General features: G+C 34.3%; 1 protein-coding gene across 5 annotated transcripts in view; it reads left to right on the top strand.

The window, feature by feature from the left end:
- LOC109539831 (solute carrier family 2, facilitated glucose transporter member 1) overlaps nt 1-22,972 on the top strand; it is a 27,904-nt gene continuing 4,932 nt past the window's right edge. The window contains exons 1-4 of one of the 5 annotated variants that reach the window (XM_019907849.2): nt 6,790-6,914; nt 8,232-8,253; nt 8,376-8,462; nt 22,844-22,942. In XM_019907849.2, coding sequence (XP_019763408.1) covers nt 8,242-8,253; nt 8,376-8,462; nt 22,844-22,942 — 198 coding nt within the window. In that variant the 5' untranslated portion in view covers nt 6,790-6,914; nt 8,232-8,241. Of the gene's footprint in view, nt 234-985; nt 1,304-6,789; nt 6,915-8,231; nt 8,254-8,375; nt 8,463-14,058; nt 14,344-16,088; nt 16,538-22,843; nt 22,943-22,972 lie in introns of those variants that run through there. The other 4 variants (XM_048664797.1, XM_019907847.2, XM_019907851.2 and 1 more) reach the window with 4 other exon arrangements.

Here is a 22,972-nt window from a genome sequence, read left to right as displayed (position 1 = left end):
AGAGGTCATTTCAGTTGTTTTTCGACCAAAAGTCGGTGGCTACTTTTCGCCGATTTTTTTGCATCCACATTTTGGCTTTTGGCGAGGGGCACAAAACAGTGTCTCGCGGCTGCTTAGTTCTGTATATCGAGCAACAGGTATTCTTTCCTGTTCTGTTGCGTAATTGTTCGCGTGTTTGTCCTCTTGTAAAGTGTTTTGTGCGTTTATTTACGTCTATATATTCAACGACTGGGGTAAATATATGTTTGAAACATTCGGACTTTTCTTTTGATTTTATATTCATTTCGGCGCTCGCACTCTAAAGTTTTATTGGCAAATTGAATAAACATGCACGCGGAAATGTGCTTTTGTTTATTCAGTCCCGGGAAGGTTGGGAAATGCTTTTATGTGATATTTAATTTTGGCGATTGAATTTGCGCTTCAGGCGACCGAAAAGACGGAAAAATTATTTTTCTCCACGGTCCAACAGCCCGAAAAACTCAGCAATTTCAAGCAATGGCCAAGAAATCTGTGACCTCTGTCTTTGAAAGAACTGAACGCTTTTGAAGTTTTTTGCATACTTTGAAAAATGCCGAGTATTTTTTGGATTTTAAAACATCCCGGTTATTTTCAAATTGCTGGCTGATTGAAGGCCTTTCGGAATCGTTGCCAAAAAATCGCAGCAGTTTTGCCTCTAAACCGCATTACTCAAAAAGTACGTTTACAGATTGTTTAATCCTGAAATTAGCGCTTAGTGTTTGATAGTTGTAAACTTACTGACGCGCATAAATGGGATTAACTAACCGAAAATGAGCCACTTTTCGGAAGTAAAGTCGAGTTTAGAAGCAAAAGATTGCACAGAAGAACGCTTTGCGTTAGTGCCAAGTATCTTAAATTCAATGTAGGTGCATTGGAAAGTACTCCAGATCAAGCGTTAATCGGCCTGTATAGACAATAGGAAATTTGGATGTTTTTCAGCATTTTAATTGGTACTTTTTTGTTTCAGAGGTCGAACCTTTTTCCTCATAGTGCCAACTAGCTCTATTACGACACGGACAATTTCAAAGAGACCAAAAAGGTTTGGTTCTCCATGTCGATCCCTTTCGCCGATATGGATCGTGACGATGACGATGGCGTCGGTTTTGTGGCCGAAAGTCACTACTTGAAAAGTCCAACGGTGGCTGAACAGCAGGCCATGAGGCTCCTTCAAGTGCCCACAAGTCCTGGAAGAGAGGGCAGCATTTCCTCTAGTGTTAGTGACTTGGATGTTCCCATTTATTCATCGGAGAATTTGACTACAAGACCACGAAGAGAAGTTCCTTCGGTAAGTTGCAACAAAAAATCTAAGTTTTTGGGGACGGTTTTGAAGAGAATGGGATTTATCTAATTTGCGCTCAACATTGAAATTGTCTCTTCTGGCTATTCCAAAACGGTGAAATCCTGTGCTGGAGTTTTCAGGCAAATCCTAACAGTTAAACAGTGTGTTAAATGATCGCTCAAATTATTTTTTTTATCTTCAATGCCATGCGATTTAATTTTTCTTGCCCTGAAAGTGAATTTTTCGTATTTTCGGACGTTTCCTACGTAAGTCGCTGCTAAATTTACTATGTGCGCAATTTTGTCTGTACACACAGCATTATCTAAATGTATTTTTTTGCAAGTTCTCACGTGAATTGCCCAAAATAACACCGATAGAAGGTGTGTCTAACTTGATTTTTGATAAAACACCTTAATCTTGTTCGTGATTTTAAGCCCGCCTGTGATTGATAACAAGCAGAAAAATTGACTGGGTAGCCATTTTTTATTGTATTGATGGTTATTAAATTTAGGGCTGCTTTTTTATTTCCTGTCTCACTTGGTTAGATATTTTTCAATGGAGATGTTAAGCGATGTACGGTCCTGTCATAGTGCAAGTTTGCAAAAGATATGGATTATATCGAAAACGGTGAGCTTGAGAACTGTTCTGTATTATCGGGCATTTTTTTTGTCAGTCTAATTTTACTCAATTTACCTACGTTTTCGAAATTTTTTACGAAATCTACAATTTCTCGTTCAGTACAATAATCCAAGTTAAAAAGAGTGTCGATGGCGCAAAGAATCTTATCCCAAGGGCATTAGACGCTCGTTGTCTTGGAAACCTGTTGTGTTTACGCGGTTATCTGCCGAAACCAGAGCCGAAACACGTGCCGTTATAAGGAAACGTTATTTGCACCATGGGTCATTTCTAATATGCAACACGTTAGTTTCTTCTTGATCTTACTAACACATCTCATTCATAAAATTGTTTCAATTTACTGAAGTATGAAAGAATTTTAAAATGTTTTATTTTATTTTGTGGCGAGTGGTGGCAGTTTCAGTGAATTTTCCAAATTATCATTACAATTTACTCACATACACGCAATATGAAAGAAAATCTTGGAAAAATGTGTAAATTTCAATATGGCGTCTCAAATAATGACATCACTGCCAAATAGTTTGGGACAGACTATAGGTAGATACATTTTAAAGTAATCCGAAAAAATCAGTTAATGCGGTTTAACATTGAAAAATGTGATTGTTGCAAAACATATAGGTTGATTATTAATTAATCATTCGCATGTACTGATAATTGACGTCGAATCCATTGTTGTAAAGCGTGAAAAAAGCCTGTCATTTGAATAAAATTGGCGAAAAATTATCATCAGAATGAAAGGAGAATAATATAATTGAACAGTTAAAAACCCGAAAACACTTTAATTTAGTGATGCCTTTATGAATGCAGTTAATGAAGTTAACTTACTCATTACTTTATGAATTGATGTTGGCACGATCGCAAACAATTAAAGGTAAGATGTTTTCTTCGAATCTGCTTGATTCACGCAGTAGACTTCAATTGACTTAAATTGATCCATTGTGGATTAATTAATCAAAGCACGATCGTTTATTTCCACTATGATATGTTGTTTTTCAACAGGTGTAATTAATTATTTGTTATTTATGTGTTTGATAGATGATTGATTTTCTTCGTTGCATGCGTTTTTAGTTTCCAAAATTTATTCCAAGATTGTTAAAAAATATTCACATAGAGATTTGTAGCATTCAGTCAGTCAACATTCTTAGTTGCACTTGTACGCTACTAAATGTGTAATTTGTTGATTGATGTTGACACAGTTTACCTATTTTGGCACATGCATTGAATGGGTTTCTGGGTGAATGCAGTCTATCGTTTATGTAATCGCATTTCACGTTTATTGCTCGGTCATCACCTGAATATATAACATTGTTTTTACAATCGGCATTGTTATCGGCGTCAACGTACCCGTTGTACTTTGCATTGTCTGACTAAATTTAGAAGGCCAAGGTACTAACTAATATTGTATTCATAATTCTGGATCGTGTTTTTGCCAGTGTTTTAAAATAAAATTTTGGTACACTAACAGAGTGTTTGGACACATTATTGATTGTCTTTTGTCTTGGGTTCTTTGTTTCTTCTTCAAAGTTCCTTGTTTCTTCTTCATTTAGTTTTGCCAACTTGTCTTCAAGCGAATTCAGTGCAAGTTTTTTGACCAATTTACCTTTTGAGCAATAGTTGATTACGCGTCTTACTTCGTTGTTTAATACAGTTTATTAAAAAAGATCTTTTAAAATTTTTTTTACAAGCTTCAGTAGTCATCAAGGCAGAATTAAAAGTTACATCTCGATTAAGGGAAAGTGCCATGGATTTTTTCAATATACAGAATATTTTTCAAATTATTATTCATTTTTAAATAACGTCAACTGCGATCAGTACTTTTTAGTTATTTATTTTCATAAATCCCTTTGGGAGACTTTCTGAAGATTTTATTTCTTTAYCAACTCTCATGATGTGATTCAAATTTCAATTGGCAAAATTAAAGGTGCGATCGAACTCACAAAAATAAGTCGAAACGTTGATATACACATTTGTCCTCAAAAGCTTCTGTTCCTAGATACTGGGAGTTGGTATTAAAAGTGTTGTCAATTGTGCATTTTGGTTCTAACTTAAGTAGTTTTTGAGGTATTTACGAAAATTTTCGAGTCGGTGTTAAACGATTGTCGGAATGTACAGGGTGCTATTTTTTTAAGATTTGCGTTCCTTTAACTGCTCCAAAGTCGGTCGTTCACTATTTAACTCGATATATCGATTGAATTCTTACATCGATTTAGAAACTTTCTCGCCTCTTGCATTTTTAGCCTATTTAATTTGTTAATTAATTCAACAGTTTTTTAGTTATTCGGTTTAAACAGTGAAAATTCGCACTTTCATGTCGTTTAGAAATCCAAAATTTTCCCGTTGCTTTGACACAAAATTTTGAAATTGGGCAGAAGAAATATCTATTGCTATATTAGTACTTGGTTTGCAAAATATTTGTCTTTGAAACTACAGGGTGGTTGTAATCACCGTCCATATCAGCGTATTTTCACGAACAAAAATCTGACTTTTTCAAATGGCACACCCCGTATATTGTTAGTGTTATTTATTCGGGATAAGAAAGTCTTTCATCAGCCAACATGTTTAATTCGCTACGAAAAATTGCGGTTAGAAATTACTAACTAATAAGCAAATAAGTAATATTCATGTTTTAAGCAACAACTCTCTAACTGCATTAAAAAGCCTTGATTGGTGTGTTGAAAGGATTAACTGGCTGTTTATCTCATATTATGCAATCAGCACGTTTTTTTCCTAGCACTCGTCGTATGCCGAAATTAGATCTTCCAGCTCCTTTGAGTGGGCGGGTTGACATGTTTTGAGGAAATTGACTTTATTCACAGCAGCAAGATTAGAACCAGTGCAAAAAAACCCAAACTGCCCGATCATCGAAAAGGAACGTTCAATGTTAAGGCCGATTTAATTATTTTGTCAACTAAAATAAGCTTTTTCAATTGCATAACCTGTCCGTTCGCCTAGATCCGTGACGTCACCCCATGTCGGTCACACCCATACTGGCAGCCAATCGCCGAGCTCCGTTCGGTCCTGCCTTTAGAATCAATCACCAAGTGACTGTTGCAAATTATCTCTATGTTGCACTGAACCCTCCTGGCTCTATCGCTGTCTATTGCATAGAACAGAGTGAATAAGCTGACCATAGTCCAGCCCTCAATTAAGCCGGATTTTTTAAAAACATTTATATTAATTTCCACCGCAAGATTGAGCAAATTGGTATTCCGTTCGACGTGGTCGTAAATTCCACAGCTTTAGATAAGCGACCTGTATGTGTGACTGTGCTATTATTAACAATGTATTTTAATACATTCCCGACAAATGAGAGGTGTGTGCGTCGAGACACATTCACAAACAAAACCACGTGAATGTGACGTCACGTGAGAGGCAGGACCGTGTCATGTAATTTTGAAAAATCGTTTTATCTAGAACACGATCACGTTTTGATGATAAAACTACTTTAGTCGGTTTCTTAATGACTTTGTTCATCGTCGATTTTATTGTTACTAATTTGCCTTGTGTCACATGCAATGACGTATCTGTTTAACAAACATGGGATTTGACAAACAATGGACTCGCCCGCCCGACTTAGATCCCTATAAAAAATTACGAAATTTTTTTTTAATAAATTTATCAAAACTCTTTCTCGCAATTTTAGCACTATTTTCTCGGTTAGATTGCTTATCAAACAATTTCTTAATTATTCAGGCACTGAAACTCTTAGTTAATATTAAAGCGCAAACGCAAAAGAAAACGTCATTAATTGCAATGCGATGACACCCACTCGTTTCTATGGTTGTTTATTATTTGTTTGTTGTTGGAGCTGTTCACTCTTATGGAAATGTCGTTCCTGACAACGTCAATGTAAAACTTATGACTCAAACGCCCTGTAGATTGTTGCTCAACTGATTATTTTTTACTTGAATTCAGTTCAATAAGCCAAAGAGTGCGACTTTACTTTCAAACTTTTTAAATGTTCTCTCGGTTAACTGAAAAAAGTTTATGATTCTCCACCAAATGCACATCATGCAAATTATGCAAATTTATCATGTTTGGGGCATTTGCGAAGATTTGATTTTGTTCAAAAACGTCGACGTTGCATCCTTAAGAATTTTTCGACAAAAAATAAAAATTTTACATGCAACATGCAAGATTTCGTCATCTTCTAACAAAACATCGACCGAAAAGCTTGACATGTAAGTTTTTTGATTGATTTTCACTTAAACAATTTTTCCAATCATGCAAATTGACGGTATTTGGAGCATTTCGAGAAATTTGATTTTCTTGAAAACCCTTGAAAAAAAAATTAAACTTTCACAGGTAAGTTTTTTGACTGCCTTGGACCTAAAGGCTCTTAATCCAATTTAAATAATTAAATTATTTCTAAATTAAACCTTCCTGACGAATGATTCTTATTATATTATTGTATAGGGCGAACAAAAGTTCAGTGCGATTTCCTTTATAACTTTCGGATGTTTTCCAAACACAAAATGAATTCGCGCCACTCTGACCCTGGAAGGATTGTTAAAATTTTTCTCGAAAAGAAGATTGATCATTTTTTGAATGCATCAAATCCGCTAGACTAGGGCTATAGTCAGATTCATTTTTTTACTACAGATGGAAAACCTCTTCGATCTTGCGAAACGTCGGGAAGCAATTCCAGAAGTCCACTGGAATTGCTTATCAGTCCTGGAAACTGTTCAACCCAGACCCTAAACAAGTTCACTTGCCATTAACTGAGCTCTGCGTTCGTTTTCATTATTGAAGTTTAGTTAAACTGAGTTGCGAAGTTTTCTCCAATATTTCACAACATTTCCACGCGACGCAGTAGTTGAAAATCCACCCCTGGTGAGTTTCCACCCCATCTACTCTCTTTGAGGACGATTCAAGGGTATTTCTACGCATTTTCACCGGCAGTGTCCAGGATTTCTGTGGCTCAAACAGTTCTTCTTGTCCGATTTAAACCGGTGCAGTTCTATCAAAAGAAGTTCCGCATGTAAGTGTAACCCATACATTTTAAAATACCATATTGATTGCCTTCACTGGGTCAAGCAAACAACGTTTACAACTGTTTTCTTTCACCAAGCCGACAAACATAAGAATGAAAAATTAGCCGAATAAAGGTGCAAATATGGATAATTAATTAACCTTAGTGGTTATTTATTAGAGGGATTAGTTGGCCATTTATTCATTCGATATCTCGGTGCGATGCTTGCTGAGCAAATAGCGTAGGCTTTGGCTAGAATCGTTGAGACAATATTAAAATAAAATGCGATATTTATGAGCATGTTTGAAAAATGGAAAAATTTCCAGATGGAGTTTTAATGCAGCGATTAACGCAACCATATGGAAGTAGATGGAGGAAATCAATTGTTGGGGTTTTCAATGGAAAAAGCTTTCTTAAATCTGGCAAATTGTCCAAGGGGTTTCTAGTAGAAAGGGAAACAGCTGAAAGAGCCAAAAGGGTTTTAAAAACTCCAGTTTGGGGAGTATAAAAATTAACAACTTTAATCGAGTTTTTAAGTCACCGGTTTCTAGCAGCAGCAAGGAAAAATTGCAATAAATTCACTAGCGGGCCGGTGCATAATTAAAAAAAAATCTACTAAACACGCCTAATGGTTACTAAAAGTCGCCCCCGTGGGTAAAAATGGAAAACAGCTAAAGAAAATTCAGTGAAACACCTGAAAATATCGAAAAACGATCTGTTGCAACGTTTTGTTGAAAGCGCAAAAAACATGAGTTTTTGCGGTGTAATCAAGTGAATCTAATAGAAAATTGCAATGAAACTTCTCCACTTTTATGCTTAAAATTCCGCTTAGTTTCAGCTTCGTTTCCAACCCAGTAAATATGAAATATCCCTAGACAAGCCACCAGAAAATAAGATTCAGATATCATAAAAGAATTTCAGAAAAACTTGCATAGACCATGAAATGAGTATATTTTTTTAAATTAAGATATCTAAGAATGTATATTTATTGGCCTTTGAAATTACTACTACACGGAATATTATTGTTTAAATTGTCAATTCAAACCACAGCGAATAAGTAAATTTAGTTGATTTTGAATAATTTTTGAAATTTATGATGCGCGACAAGTTGACTTATCATTTTTTTCCTCTCTGATCAGGTCGATTTAACAAAAAGTTGATATCGTGTGCGTCATTGCAAAATCTATTAGCAATGTAAATTAGGCAAGAAAAAAAACCGCGCATCAATTACTTGCAATGGCTTTTGAAATTTCGTAATTTTGCATTAACGATGTTTGTAGAACTATTCAGCAACGAGTTTATTTTCTTTCTTCATGCTGCCTGCAGCCATTGAAATATGGAGTCTGAGGTGAGCATTAATTAGCATGCTGTAGTGGTGTAAATTAAGGAAATTTCCTCAATTGCTTAAAAATTGAAGACAGAAATGTTTAGAGGAAAGAAATTTACCAATCTGTTTAAACTTCCATGCAGACAAAGGAATTAGAGAAAAAGCAACCGAAAGAAAGTAACGAATCAACAACATCAACGGCTGATAGCGTTTCTAAGGCCAATGATTTGGTAAGTTTTCCTATAACTATAGCAAGAACAATTTAATTGCGTCCGAGGAGCATGCACAGTTTTCGTATTATGGAAATGCTCAAAATATGAATAAGTCATCCATTACTTTTCGATTTTCTATTTCGTTTATCTATCTTGACTGCGTATTTAATTGCACTGCACTAACTAGCTTTTGAAAATGTTCCTGATAATCAGCTAATTATTGTGGTTGTTAAAGTTCCGATAGTGGTGGGTCAAAGCGTTCTAATGGAAATACAAAAATTTCAAGAGTAGCCAATATTAAACAATAAATAAATTAAGCAATAAATTCTGCAAATGTCTAATCTCGTTTGCCAGCCAGGAAAAGATCGAAATTTTTCGATTTGCAAATTAAATTAATCAATCGCAAGCATTTTTTATTAGAAAATATGCCATTGAATACTGGAAAAGTGCAACATTTCCTTCTGTTGATTGCATCTGGTTGTTTCTTTCGTTTCCACCGTGCTACTTGATCGTTCTTTTGGGTTGTCGTTGTTTTCTTCTGAAAATCCTAGATTTGAGTGTGTCACGCATTAGAAGGCTCCAAATTTTGCCTGTARTAGTTTATTTCCGTGCAATTTTTGGAAGTRCGTTTCTGTTCACGATTTTTACTTTGTTGAGAAGCTCGCACCTAAAGACCGTGGAAAACTGTTACAGTTGCCATCTCTGCCATCTAGTTGAAATATTGTTATTCGTTGATCTTATTCRTTTGCGTCATATTTATTTTGATAAATAAAAAATCTTATTTTGGACTTTAATTGATTTAATTGTAAGGCAACAARCAGTTAAATAAATTTCTTAACAAAATRTACATTACAGACCCAAATTTCCTCTAACTTTGGAACGGGATAGATTCTGATTGCTTAGAACGATTTGGTTTCTGTTTGAAGCATCATTGAGCCTCACTGATTTTTTGGTAGTCAAAAATTTTGCACCGCAGATAAATTTTATACAGGTCGGCAAATAAAAAACTGCTAAATTTCGGAAAGTTTGGTGTGTTCCTAGTTAGACCAAAACAAGGTTTTGGGATCTCAACGTCCAAATTTTGTAGGTGAACCAAATAAATTAGAACGGTTTTCGAATTGTTCTGTCATCTTTTCTATTTAMAGGGCGGTCTCAAAAAATATTTTTTTTGTCCAAGTGAGAGCATGTGGATCTTCCGAACACCGATTTCGAATTGTTTCATTTGCCACCGTATAGAAAATGTATCTGACTCACTATTTTTTTGCAAAAACACGCACTAACCGAAAAAGAATTACACAAAATAACGCTTTAATCAGATTAGTTAGATTTGTAAATGTTCAAAACATGTTGTAAACATTTAGAAAATAACGAAGAAATCATCGAAATTGAAGAACCAAATCTCACTTAAATGTCAATTAAATATCAATTATCACTTAGATTGATCTTCTATGATACATTAATTTCACAATTCTTGCGGAAAAAGAGCTCAATCTTACTTCGATTTTTCTTATGAGCATTATATTATTACAATTATTTTATTAGTCAGCATAATGCGCTCAATCTTTGAACATGTTTATTTGTTTAAATGATTCGTAGGCAAGGCCTGAGGCACCCATGATTGGCGACAATGTAAAATAGAGATCTTGCAAAATAATCCAAACAAGTCCCAATCGTATCGGAAATCTTGTGTCCGAAGAAATCAATCAATCACTGGCAAAATTGATGGATTTCATCGAATTTCGAAATTGCGATGGTTAGATAGAAAACAGGTTGATTGTAATTCAAACATTGTCCTGGTTTTTCTTGAAACCAATTGAGATTTGAGGCATTTGATTGAGCAATCAACGATATCAAGGACTTAATTGAGTCTATATCAAGTGTTGCTCGTTGGAACTCTTCTAGTTTTTCCCTGGCGAAGCGAAGAAATGGAAGAATGGTATTTCTTCATGCAAGTTCCTCGTACTTAATCGCATTTCTTATTTATTCTCTAACCAATGGTAAGAAAACGGGCTCTAAGGCTCAAATGTTTTCTGAGATACTCTGGGTCGATTTTGCAATTAGAAAAAATGTATCCAGTGGTGTATAAATGAGCGCTCCAACTCAACCTGTTTCTGAAATTTGACCAAAAATGTGGCGAAAAGCTTGATATGTTGGCTCAATCTTGGCCCTAAATGTGCGATATTCAAATTTCGCTATCTGTGTGAAACCTGCCATTATTTCTTTCATCCACGATCCTCTGAATCGGTGTTTTATCTCAAACGTATTTTGAGGTATTATGAAAAAGCTGCGGCATGTTTTACTCGCTTTTGCCTGGAGAAAAAAGACTCAAGTCCACTAGTTTTTCTTCAAATGTTGGCTCTTTCCGTGAAAACTGCCAATATTTCCTGAAACAATTGTGTTTTGAAGCATTTGATTGGGCGACCAACAATGTATAAATTCTACAGGAGGGACATTAATGGGATTTATTTCAAGTGGCACTCTTCTGGTTCTTCCCACGCGTTTGTAATTTGAGGCGATCTTCATTGGCCGAAATTGCTCGTTTCCTTCGCCCGCAATGAATTTGTTTTGATCCTCAAATGAACGCTGATTATTGTCTAGTTTCTAAATCGGTTTTCCTTCATCACTGAATATATGCGTAGAAAAACGTTATTTCCTAGAGGATCTGTTAAGAAAGAAATCGACTACGTGTGAAACGGCATGTGGACCATTAAGATCTTCCATAAACCCTGAAGGGTGAAGGCGAACAATAAAAGGGTCGCTATTATTTACAATGAATCACCAAAGACCGTTTAAAATGCACATATTTTTGCTTTCAGTTCAATCAATTCATGCATCACCAAGAGCGGCTGAACGGAGATTTTAAATGTTGTAACGGTGCTTTTGCTCTTGATTTGCCTTTAATCATGAAAAACTGCTTGAAAATAACCGCACATTAATAATTAATCCTTGCAAAACGTCAGCATCATTTGCGATCCTGTGATCCAAACTTCTTATCTATCCTGTAAAACGATTAGAAGCACTTATCTTGTCTAGACGCACGTTTTAACACCGGCAATAAGAATTTTCATTACATTCTTAAAAAATGGTCCAGTTTAATTGAAGCATCAAATAGCAGCTTTCATTGGCAATGTTGTCGGCAAATGCCCGAGATTCAGGTCAAGCGTACTTCCACATTGCCTGAAAAAACAAAACGGCTAAAAACCCAACAGAGGATATTGATTGTTTACTCAGTTTTTTCTTCGAGTGAAAAAACGGGTTTTAATAAAATGCATCTAAACGAATTACATCGACCAGAAGTTGGTACCTACGTGTCGAACATCACGCTGCGGGTTTCACTTTTCGAAGACATTTTCCATTCAAAGGCCATAAGTACACTTATACTCTGTATATCTTTGGCTTTCCAAATACTTTCATTAATTTTATGTAACAATGTAGTCATAGTTATTAGTATATGCGTTTTTTTCGCTATAATAAAGCCATTTTTTTGCCTTTAAGAGATGTTGTAAATTAACTGGCATCCATAAATTATGCGATAAAAAGTTGCTGTTGTTGGCGCTTTGCATTATATTTATAAATCTTAGGTCATACGTTTATTTGTGAAAAGGTTTGAGCATTTTTACCAGTTTAAAATCTACATTTGCATTGGCAAATGATTGGACATTTTGCGAAATGCAACTTGAACGAACGAGTCTTTTCCAACTAAATTTTAAAGTGAAAACTAATAATTTGTCAAATAAGAGATAAAAAGTAGCTAACAACTTTCATTGAATTAATTTTTTTTTTGCTTTTATGCAAGCGAAAAGTGTATTTAAAATAATAATCGGTTTTGATTAAATAACTTTTAAATCAGTTGGTTTAATTTGCTAATTATGTTAAATATCGTTTTCACTTTTATCAGTTGATAATTTCACACAAGACATATTGTACAAATTTTTTGACTTTATTATTTTTTACTTTTTTAAAATTCGCGAAAAACATTCTTCCATTTTCGGCTTTTTGGAACGATTCTAGCGGAGAACGAGTAGCATGTGAAAATGTGAAAATAGGAAGTTTGAGTAGCAAAACCATATATTTCGAGGAAGTTTAATAATACCGTTGTCATTGTCTTCAGATTAAAGAACTTTAAAATTGGGCAGTAAAATTTTGTAGAAATTGGCGTTTAATTAGAAAATTCGTCAATGTGATTAAATTACATCATTTATTTTTTTTTTGGAAAAAATCCYYAAAATTGCCTCTAATCTAATTTACAGAAGTAAACTGTTTGCCGTTTTTTTCTTAATTTCTTTCCGRTTTGAAAAATATTTAGAAATAAAATTCSCAGGTTTGTGACCCGCGATTTTCAATTTCTTAGATTTTTTGTACAATTTAATTCTATTGCAAACAATTGAAGGGATCGAAATTTTCATGTTATATTTGGTTTTCTGGGATGATTTCAGCGGAAAACGAGTAGGTACTATGTCGATGGGTGGTTTTTGCAAAAAAAATGTTTTTTTTTCGGAAAGCCTCCAATTAATATGGGACTTATTTTATGTTGAATTTGTCCCAAAATGTTGCCCTAAACTGCGTTTTCGGGCTTTCAGTCAATTAATTTCGCCCAGTAAGCTTAAGCTATGAAAATTGTCACATTTGAAAAAATTGATTCCCACCAATTATTCAATGTTTAACGTGTACATTTTGTATTTTTCTTCTTTCTTTATTTGTTTCTTCATCTGGTCTATTTAATTTTCTCCGAATTTGTTCTTTGAATCAAAACTCTTTTCTTCAAGCAGTGCGTCGCTCGAAGCTTTGTAAGGGTTCCACCCTTACATTTTATGTTCATATAAAACGTTAATTTAGTCGTCTAAATTAAAAAAAGTTACTTTTATAATCCTGAAAGCTTATTTTTGCAGCATACAAACATATGTATATCATTTTAGAGAATAATTGAGAATATTAGAAACAACATCACTTCCACCGTTGCAACTTGCAATCTTTAAAAAATATTTATATTGATTTAAATAATCGATATTTTGTGGAAAATGGTTCATTTTGTCGTTGACGTTGATGCGAAACAAGAGAACCTTTTTTGTAGTTTGAGCTTCAAGCTATCGAAAAATTGTTTCTTGTGTCTTTATCATACAGGGTGTTAAAAATATGAGCATTAACTTGTCTGGTCGGTCCATGGCGAACTCAAGCTGCTAAAAGAGTTTCAGACACTAATTTAAAGGGCCTTAACTAGCACCATAATAACAATTTATCAAATTATGCCAACTACTTTGGAAGTTGTTGAATAAAAACCGATTTTTGGCTGCGTCTGAATGCACTAAACTTTTATTTTGCACTGGAAAGCCTTTCAATATTTTTCAGGACAGCCTGTATAGATCCAAATGCAACATCAAGGATGTTCGAGTAGATTTTCTGGTAATTAGTTTTTCTGATTAAAATCCCCCGTCTTTTAGCAGCTGCTAAGCGCTCAGTAGTCGGTTAGGTGCAAATTATGTTTACAAATAATTTTTTGCCTATGCACAGGACTTGACGCTCGTATCACATTCCCCTTAAATATAATAAATACTTGAGGATAATTGGGCTCAAATTGGCAATAATTGACCCACAAGTGGTCGCCAACTTTAGCCACAGTGTGCCATTCTGTGCCGTGAGATCGCGGTGTTGACCAAAGTGTTTATTAGAGCCTTACCGAAAGAGAATTATTTAATTATCAACTATGAGGAATGTGCTCACTTATGGTCTATCATCAGTTGGCGATTGGGTTAAATGCGTTTGAATGACCAGGCCGGAAGGACCGATAATTTTAAACGAGGGAAAAATCTCTTTTTAATATTTTTTGGTTCGTGTACTGAAATTAGTGATAGGAGTTGGGAAAAATTTAGTTGCTATGGGCGGAACAAAGCGATGGAATGAGGTGAGTAGTTAGTGGTTTAAAAGTAAACGCTTCCATTGTTTAAAGACCGTTTTGTTTTCACTCATTTTCACACCGGTCCCGGGAGTGATTTTTTTCCAACATTTTACAAAAGCATTTTTGAAAATCGATTACATTTCTACAACTTTGAGCCCCATCAGTGGGAATTCTACATTCGGATGTTGACCAACTGATAAAGGCTTTAAATGACTGCAGGAAAACACATATTTACTCAAGATTATTCCCACTGACTTCGATAGTGCACGTACGCTTTCAAACGTTTAGTAAGTCGAGGAATAATTTTTGCAGTTGAAATAACAAATCCCGTCTTCTATCGAGCCAAAAATATTTAGGTAATGAAAGATCAATAATTCACACGAATAATATTTAGTTTGGAGCATGTTCATCTATTTGCAGTATATTTTCCAAGACTAATTTACTTTTGTATTTTCAGAGCAAACGGTTTTTGCGTTCTTAAATTTTGTTAAGTTTGTTCAATATTTCCAGGAATTTTCTAGATTTTTAACGCCATATCCTTCCAGTCAAAAAAGTGGTTTTGTAGTACATTCGCAAAGTTTTTTCTTCAAGAAACGGAAGAATAATCCGTCTAAGCTCTTTAACCGGGAGCAGCTTGTTTCTTTTTCTGTTACTTTTGCTCATTTTTGACTCCTTTTGAGCGTTTGATGCATTTTATGGAAGGGGAATTGTACGTGCTGTTTCAATATGGTTCTTTGTGTATTTGGTTTCTTTTGTCCAGGTTGTTTTAACCGATTTTTAGGAATTTTACATTTATTGTACGCTGTCCTTTCGCAACCAAGAGACTTTAGCTGTTTTCATTTTTTATATATTTTCATTTGGTTTGATTTATTAGCAATATTTCCAAACACTTTTGACTATTCAAGTTTGAGCATTCTGCCAGTCAGTAAACTTTAAAGTAACGGGAAAGTTTAGAAACGCATCCTATGAATCACTGTGTAACGATGAGTGTGATCAAATTGCGTAAATCGCTGAAACATGTTATCGGAAATTTATGGAAAATCCATGGGCGGTTCATTCAGAAATAGTTTTATTTCGGTTTATATTTGGATGCACAAAACCGGTCTAGTTTGACGATTTCCTTGTTCCGAGTTCCGAGCCGAACCCTTGCAAGCTCAAGGTAATAAGAGCCGATTTCAATGGGAAAAAAACAAAAAAACCGCTTTATAATCGTGACAGCATAAATTAGTCGAGCATTTCGTAACCGAAACACGCTTGTTTTGATACGAAAACTGGTTGTATGCACAACAAACAAAAACTGGTTTCGGAATTAGCAAATTTCCGAATTAATAGCAGAAATTTCAATAGTTGATAAATGCCATGGCATTTAGTCCGGTGGAAGATTTCAATAACTTTCCTCTGCCAAAAGCGTCAAAAGACTCGTTTATCGCTGTAAAACTCACTAGTTTCAACTTTTTCATCAACAACTGAAAGAGGCTCTTTGAATATTTATCAAGTGCAGACGCAGACCGTTTGTTTAAACCGCTACTTTTCCAAATAAGAGCGCTGTTTTTTCAGTTAACTAGTTCTTTAAAGAATATGTGCTGGACCTTTTATATCAGCTAATCATCCCGCAAGTAGTAGAAAAAAAAATCAAGTTCACACCTCCAAACATGCAGTTGCATTTAAATCCCCACAACGTCGACGTGACCTCTCTACCCATCGGTACGACCGAAAGCTCCAAAGCTCCGCCGCACTATCAAGTAGGTACTGATAGCGCTTTGCGATAGGTGTGTGCGCAATCCCCCAAAAACCGACCAATGAAAAGCGTTCGCTCGCATATAAAGTGAAAAGTACGAGCAACAAATTTGAATGAACAGCTGAACAGTCGAAGAACCAAAGCAAAGGTAGAAAGCTCAGTCGAGTTGCAAGTGAAGTTCAGTGTGCGTGCGTACCATATAAAGTTATTTCGAGAGAAAGTCGTTTGTTTATTTTGGTCTAAAAGTAGTACCTGCATTCGCGAAGAACGACCGTGAATTTTATGTCATAATTGCAGTCGTGTTCGATTTGGTAATCGGTTTCGGCATAAAAAATGGGGAAAGGTGGCGATAAAACGGAAATCGTCGACAACGGGCTATTGGATGGGAAAATCACCATTCAGGCCAATGGGCTGAAAGACAAAGACGTGGAAAGTGTTTCAACCAAAGGAAATTTGTCAGATGTAAGTTGCACATTTTCTATGCAAGGATGAATGGATTAGAAAAAAATGGGCGCGAAGGTCTCGGCTTGAAAAATCAACGTATGTTTCACTTAAGGTGGCAGCTTGATTTTACAAGGCAAAAACATTGAAATTTGCATTCTCTCTTGAAAAATTTCAATACCAAACATTCGGCAAACGTTTACCCTTAATCAATCGGGTTTCCGGAATTTTAATCAAACTTTACGCTCGTTACATCTGATTAAATTTAAAGCGTCCGCTATTTTTTAATCTGAATTAATTTAATATTTTTATGATTCTTTTTATTTTAAGTCAAAATTATATAAAATTTTAAAATTTTGTATTTAACCTACATGTTTGCAGACACAATATAATTTTTTTGACCTTTTATGTGGCTTTGAGCGGTAGTTAATCAATCGTCTCTGAATACGGCGAATTGTTATCCAGAATTTCCATCTCTACGTAATATCTTAAAACTCACCTAGTGATTAGATAAATGGCTTTCTGGTTATTGATCCCTTATCAATAAGTTGATTGATCTATGATTTGCCGTATATAATAAAATGTGTCCTCATTCAATTTACAACCATAAACTTTTTAAAACGTGGAAAATTTCAATGTTTTTAACTTTGATTTTTCAACCTAATTAAGTTTTATATAGGAAATTAAATGCGTTATTTAAATACACGTTCGCTTAATATGAAACAGCTACATGCGATCGGGTTTACTCAAAAGTGTAAAATCGCCAAATAAAGTAACTAATGGTTTCTATAAGTATATTAATAGTTCGATGACTTCTTTTTTCCTTTCATATTTTTCATTTTCATTACAGTTTAGTGTTCGTCAGTGTTATGGAATTTTGAACTTTCGTAATTTTTTCTTAAACATCTGAAGGAGTTTTCTTTATTATATCCGTTTTTACAATACATTTTTACATTGCAAGGATTTCTCGCGTTGTTTATGAATGGTATTTTTTTAATTTTGACAAACGTTTTATCCGCGCAACYATTTTTCACTTTACTTGTGTTTTATTGTCAGTTTACTTGTGGACATTTTTTAAATGGCAAAATATTTGTTCTCCCTTTTTTGTTCTTCAAATGTGCACTTTTCCATGGAATTTTTTTCAATGTTGTCATTCATATTTTTAATAATTGCACCGCTGTAGCATCAATGTTGTGCATCAGCACGAGACGTGTTATTCAAAATACATATTAAACATTTGAATCAAAAATTGTTTCTTTACTCGCGAAAATCACATTTCGGATTTTTTATATTGAAAAATAATAACAATTTTATAGGAAATTAATTGAACAGGTAATTAGATCGACTATTTCGTAATTTATCAATCAGAATAACATTGTTTGAAATCGTTCTGGACCTCAATGGCGCATTTGAATTCCGTAATGAAATGCGTGAGTTTTTCGTGAAAAGACTGAAAAACTCGTCAGTTTCAAGCCAGTAAGTCTGGGTTGCTTAATTTTACCAATGCCTGATTTTTATTCAGTTTGCTTTTTTTCGCCTTCTAGTTCGTTTCTTTTAATTTCGTCCTTAGATTTAAGAACAATTAGCTGTTTTGATTTTATCAATACTTTCAGCCAGATAGAAAAAATTGTCTTTTCAGATGCTCGACGAAAATTTTGTGTTGAATTCCTTTAAAACTTTCCTCTCATCTGATCCAAAAGTCAAAATGCTTACTTAGCTGGAAAATATGTAGGTACTTATTGGGATTTCCTAAGTTTTCCGGTTAATTTTTTTTCCGAACTTTTTAGTTACAAATAAAAAAATCCTTCTATTTGTGCATTGTTGATTCTTAATTGGCTAAAGTTCAGTGCATCCGAATACAGTTATTTTTTAAACCGTCGCCTATGCCTTTTCTATTTTTCTGTTGTTGTTAGGCTCAGAAATGGACAACATCTACCCACAAATCCATGCTATCATTGCAATTAGATAATATTTTTTTCTTCTATAATTTACCTGTAAAAAACAACAGCATTTATTTTTACGTAATTGCAATAGAAAACAACAAGTTTATTCTTGGTTAGTCAGCCTTGACATCGAACTTACACTTCCTGTTATCCATTACCAGCCATTCTACTGATGAAAATATCACTTGAAGGGGGTGTGTCTTCAATAATTGCTCCATTACGTAAAAGCCATCGGTTTTCGTGTGTTGCTCTTAGAAGCAAAAATTTCCCCGAGTTTTCAAACGTTAAAAAGCTCTGAAATGTCTTCGAAAGTAAAACAAGTTTTCCAATTGCGTGCTAACAGAATTAACGCAGCTAATTTAATTAGATGCCAGCTAATTGCTTCTGCAAACACCCATTTGGTTACATTCCTTATACAGTTAACCAGCAGGATTTTTTTGACACCGTTTTGAAAGCATATTGTACCAGCAAGCATAAGTGAGAACAAGAAGCTTGACTACACATAAAAAAGGTTTTTCTTCATGAAGTAAACTCAGTAAATCAGACAGGGTTTTTTTGGAGTTGTGTTCTAAAATAATATTTTTTGATGTAAGACCGATTTGTTTTTTGTCGTCTAAAAGAGCATTAAAGGAACAGGCGGTTTAGCTTTTTTTTACTTCAAAAAGTTGGGAAGTTTTTAAAACTCTGGGCGATCAATCCGAGGGTATTTTCAAACAAAACCCTGTCTGTGATTTAGTGAATTTATTCCCAGTTATTAGTTTCTTTCCTGGGCTCCAGTCACAGTGTGAAATAATTTTTTTGTATATCGTTTATTTCGCTACGTTTCGGCGAGACAACAGCGCTATCATCAAATTTATTCCCAGTTAAAGACTCGCACGCAAGAAAATTGCTGAAAAAATGAACGGTGACAATAATTGTTATATACTGACAATAATAAGCCACTTGACACGCTCGTGCGGATATTTTCCCCAGAATCATGTATATTGGTGGAAACATTGACGGTGTACGATCAAAAATAAATTAACTAAAACAATCTCAAACATTGAGTTCGTAGAAATTGATAAATTGGCCTTAAATCCTTCCGCATCGTCAAGGAAAATACTACTACTAAACCTCTCAACCATTGGTTTTGTGTTTCACTGTCGGAACAATTGCAAAATTATTCCGGCTGGCATTGACTATTGTTGCAATAAAATTGCATCAACCAATTAAATAATACTTAACATATAATGGCTTTGTTGGCCAAATATACCGACTGGAAAAAATATCGGAAAAAATGCAACAAAACACAAAAAAAATCGCGAATAATGAGAGGACGCGTTGTTGCTAAATAATATCGACTCCCCAGATTAGCTAATTGAATAGTTTATCATAAAACTCGTCGATAATGCCATATGCCTAGGGAATTTGCTTATTAATGGTTTGTTAACATAGCATTTAGGTACATGACGCTAATTAATATCCATAGCGCTACATGAGACCGTACGTATTACCAAAAACAAGCTTCAATGTGGAGGATTTGAGGAATTTGTTTAGAACTGTGTTACTTTTGGAAAACTTACTAGTAAAAAATACTTCAATTGAACATACCTATACATGCTGATTTGCATGGAGGGCGCGTATTTTGTAAAAGGGATGTTTTATATTACATTTGTAAGTAAAATACAGTGTCGATGTTCATTGCAACACCCTGTATATTTTTTCAGTTTTTAATTCCACGTTTTACTCCCCGATACTTTTCCTTGAGTATTCACTTAATTTTTGGTACCATGGCTTGAATGAACGAAATAAACTAGTTTAGTGTTTATTTTTTTATAATTTTTAAGTGCTTGTCGTTTTCCAAATTTGAGAAACATTTGAAATCATTTTTCTTTTAAAAAATTGATATTTTTGCAAACGGAAGCAATTTTATATGGTTTATTTTTATATTTTATTATTAATTTTATATTAAATCTGAGGATCCAAAAACAAGCTTCTTAAAAACACAACATTTACGGCGCGAGTGAATATTATTCGGAAGACGGAAAATGCGTTCCCGATAAAGTGGCATTGATTTTTAAATATTCCTTTAAAATATACTGACAAAAATCGTATTTTTCAATTATTTCAGAAATTTTTCCAATTTGCAATTGTTTTATGGCGCAAAAGTTTTTAAAATTTTGTGCAAACATTAGAAGGATGCTTTGCTCAATTTTAAACAAGAAAAAATGGCAAAAAAATACAATTTTACTTAAAACCTCTGTATTGTCCCTGTATTATACAAAGCGTTCACGATGAAAGAAATATAAATTATTTACCATTTAATTGACAAAATGCTTTGATGTCTAATTGAAAATAGCGCTAAAACGCTTTAATTAGTATGCCTAACTGCACAAATTTCGCCAATTAAGCATTTTTTTTGTACAGGGCGTTTGCCCATAAAAATATTTTTGAAGTCGATAAATCCACCTTTGACAAATTTAAGGTTTCAAGAAGGCAAAGACCTAAAAGAACGTAATGTTTACCAATTATGAGTTTGTGTAAATTTTAAATCTGATGATGGCGCTGTTGTCTCGCCGAAATGTAATAAAATAAACGATATTCATAAGTTTTACTTCACGCTTTGACTAAGGCCCAGGCAAGATAAGAATATAATAACAATTACACGCAGTCAGGATTTTTCTTTATTGATTGAGTATTTAGATAGTTTTTTAATTTTTTGCTCTTTATTTCTACCTAAATTTTTGTTCAATTTATTTCATTTTATTTTGTCTTTCTTAACTACAGTCTGGCAGGTTTAACTGCATCCGCACTTTTAAAGTTGATTTCCAAAATTTCATATTTTTTTAATGCTCGCCACCTTTGCGGAACGGGCTTAAGTAAACTCATCATCAAGCTTAAATTTCCGTAGTCATTTAAAAGCGAAAAATGCATCATTATTTAAAGATAGAAAAAAAGGGTTTTTGCAAATTCTGCCTACATTTTAATGACAGTTGAACCGCGTAACTTTGTTGAATTCTCCTTTTAAAAAAATATAAATTTAGATCAAAAGTTCATAGATTTTAGCGCTGAAGAACGTACACACTTCTTGTTTCAAAACCGTTCATTATAGGCACTTAAATACGAGATTTCTCATTGGAAAAGGTACCAAATAAAAAAGTAAACATAAAATACAGTAAAGCAGGTAGTTTAAATTTGTAAACTAATTCAATTAATTCACCTCAGTCGTTCCAAGCGTTTTTACTGAAGTTATCATCTATTTTCTAAAAAAAATTATTCTTTTATGGTCAATACACGCTATAAATGTCATTATATTTTATAGCAAAAAATGAGATTTAACAATCTCCAATGAAGTGATTGAAAAAGTATAACCAAAAACTCAAGAGAAATGGCTAAAAATCCCGTTTGATCCGTAATGGTGGTTGCAATTTGGACAAGTTGTTTAAAGATTTGAATAAAAAACAATAAAATTGAATAAAACATATAAACCCCGAAAAAACGACGATGGTCTTGAATTAATACATCGACTACCTACTAAAAAACAGAAAAAATTGTGTCAATGCCAAACTGTTCCTTGAAAACAATATTATTATTATGCAACATTGCAAGCGAGTTGTTGAACCTTGGACTTGAATTACTTACACCAACTAATTCATTAAATATTTATTAGAAATACTTGGTTGAAACACATGCGGGATGGAATGAATACTGGTTACCAGTAGAGATATTATACAGTGGCGCATTATGAAGAGTAATTTTCGATGTGGGTTGTTTTGGAACACCCACCAGAAAAACGCCCACCTTCGATGCAATTGTAAATGCGTTTTTATCGCAACCGATTGGATGGTGGGCTTCGAGCAGGAAATATGCCAACTGTTTCTACCTACATTATTTTGGGTTAATAGAGGTGAAACTCTCGGCCATACCATTCAAAGTTCGTCTGAAAAACCGACAATAAAATATGCATTTTTTAAATAAGTTGCGTCAGAGGTTCTTATCAGGTTGGGTCGTAAATCTTGCGTGTCTTAATCGTTTATTGTCCCATATCGCCTATTCTGTAGTGGGAAAACTGCTAAAGTCCACATTTCGTTGTTTTGATGTTTTATTGCACGTATCAGTGGAGTCATTAACTTTCTCCAAATCAGCTTAATTACATTCCAACGCTTATTTATACAAACCCAACGGCTCCGGCTAGGAAAAAATCTCAGAACGATTAGTCAAAGTTGGTGATTTTTCCCCTTAAGATAGGTCAAGAACTCCCACATAAAGCCGAGGAATTTTACCTCACGAAACGGGATTCTTACTAATGATTATTTCTTGGAATGTTCACTATATGGTGCATCATTGTTGGTGTGGCATTCAGGTGCCTTTACAAAAGATTTACGATGACTTTTCCGTTTTCTAGGGCTTCAATGGAAGATTGGCATTTGCCATTGCGGCCTCAGCTTTGGGCTCATCCTTTCAGCACGGTTACAACACTGGGGTTCTTAATAATCCCGCCAAAGTAAGTTGATCTTATTCACCCTGTAGAGGG

Source organism: Dendroctonus ponderosae, unplaced genomic scaffold, assembly GCF_020466585.1.
Source record: "Dendroctonus ponderosae isolate FM_Combo_2020 unplaced genomic scaffold, Dpon_F_20191213v2 Dpon_F_20191213_3, whole genome shotgun sequence".
In the NCBI taxonomy this organism is placed as follows: Eukaryota; Metazoa; Arthropoda; class Insecta; order Coleoptera; family Curculionidae; genus Dendroctonus; species Dendroctonus ponderosae.
Note: the sequence above shows the minus strand (reverse complement) of the source record. Positions and strands in the feature narration are given on the sequence as shown.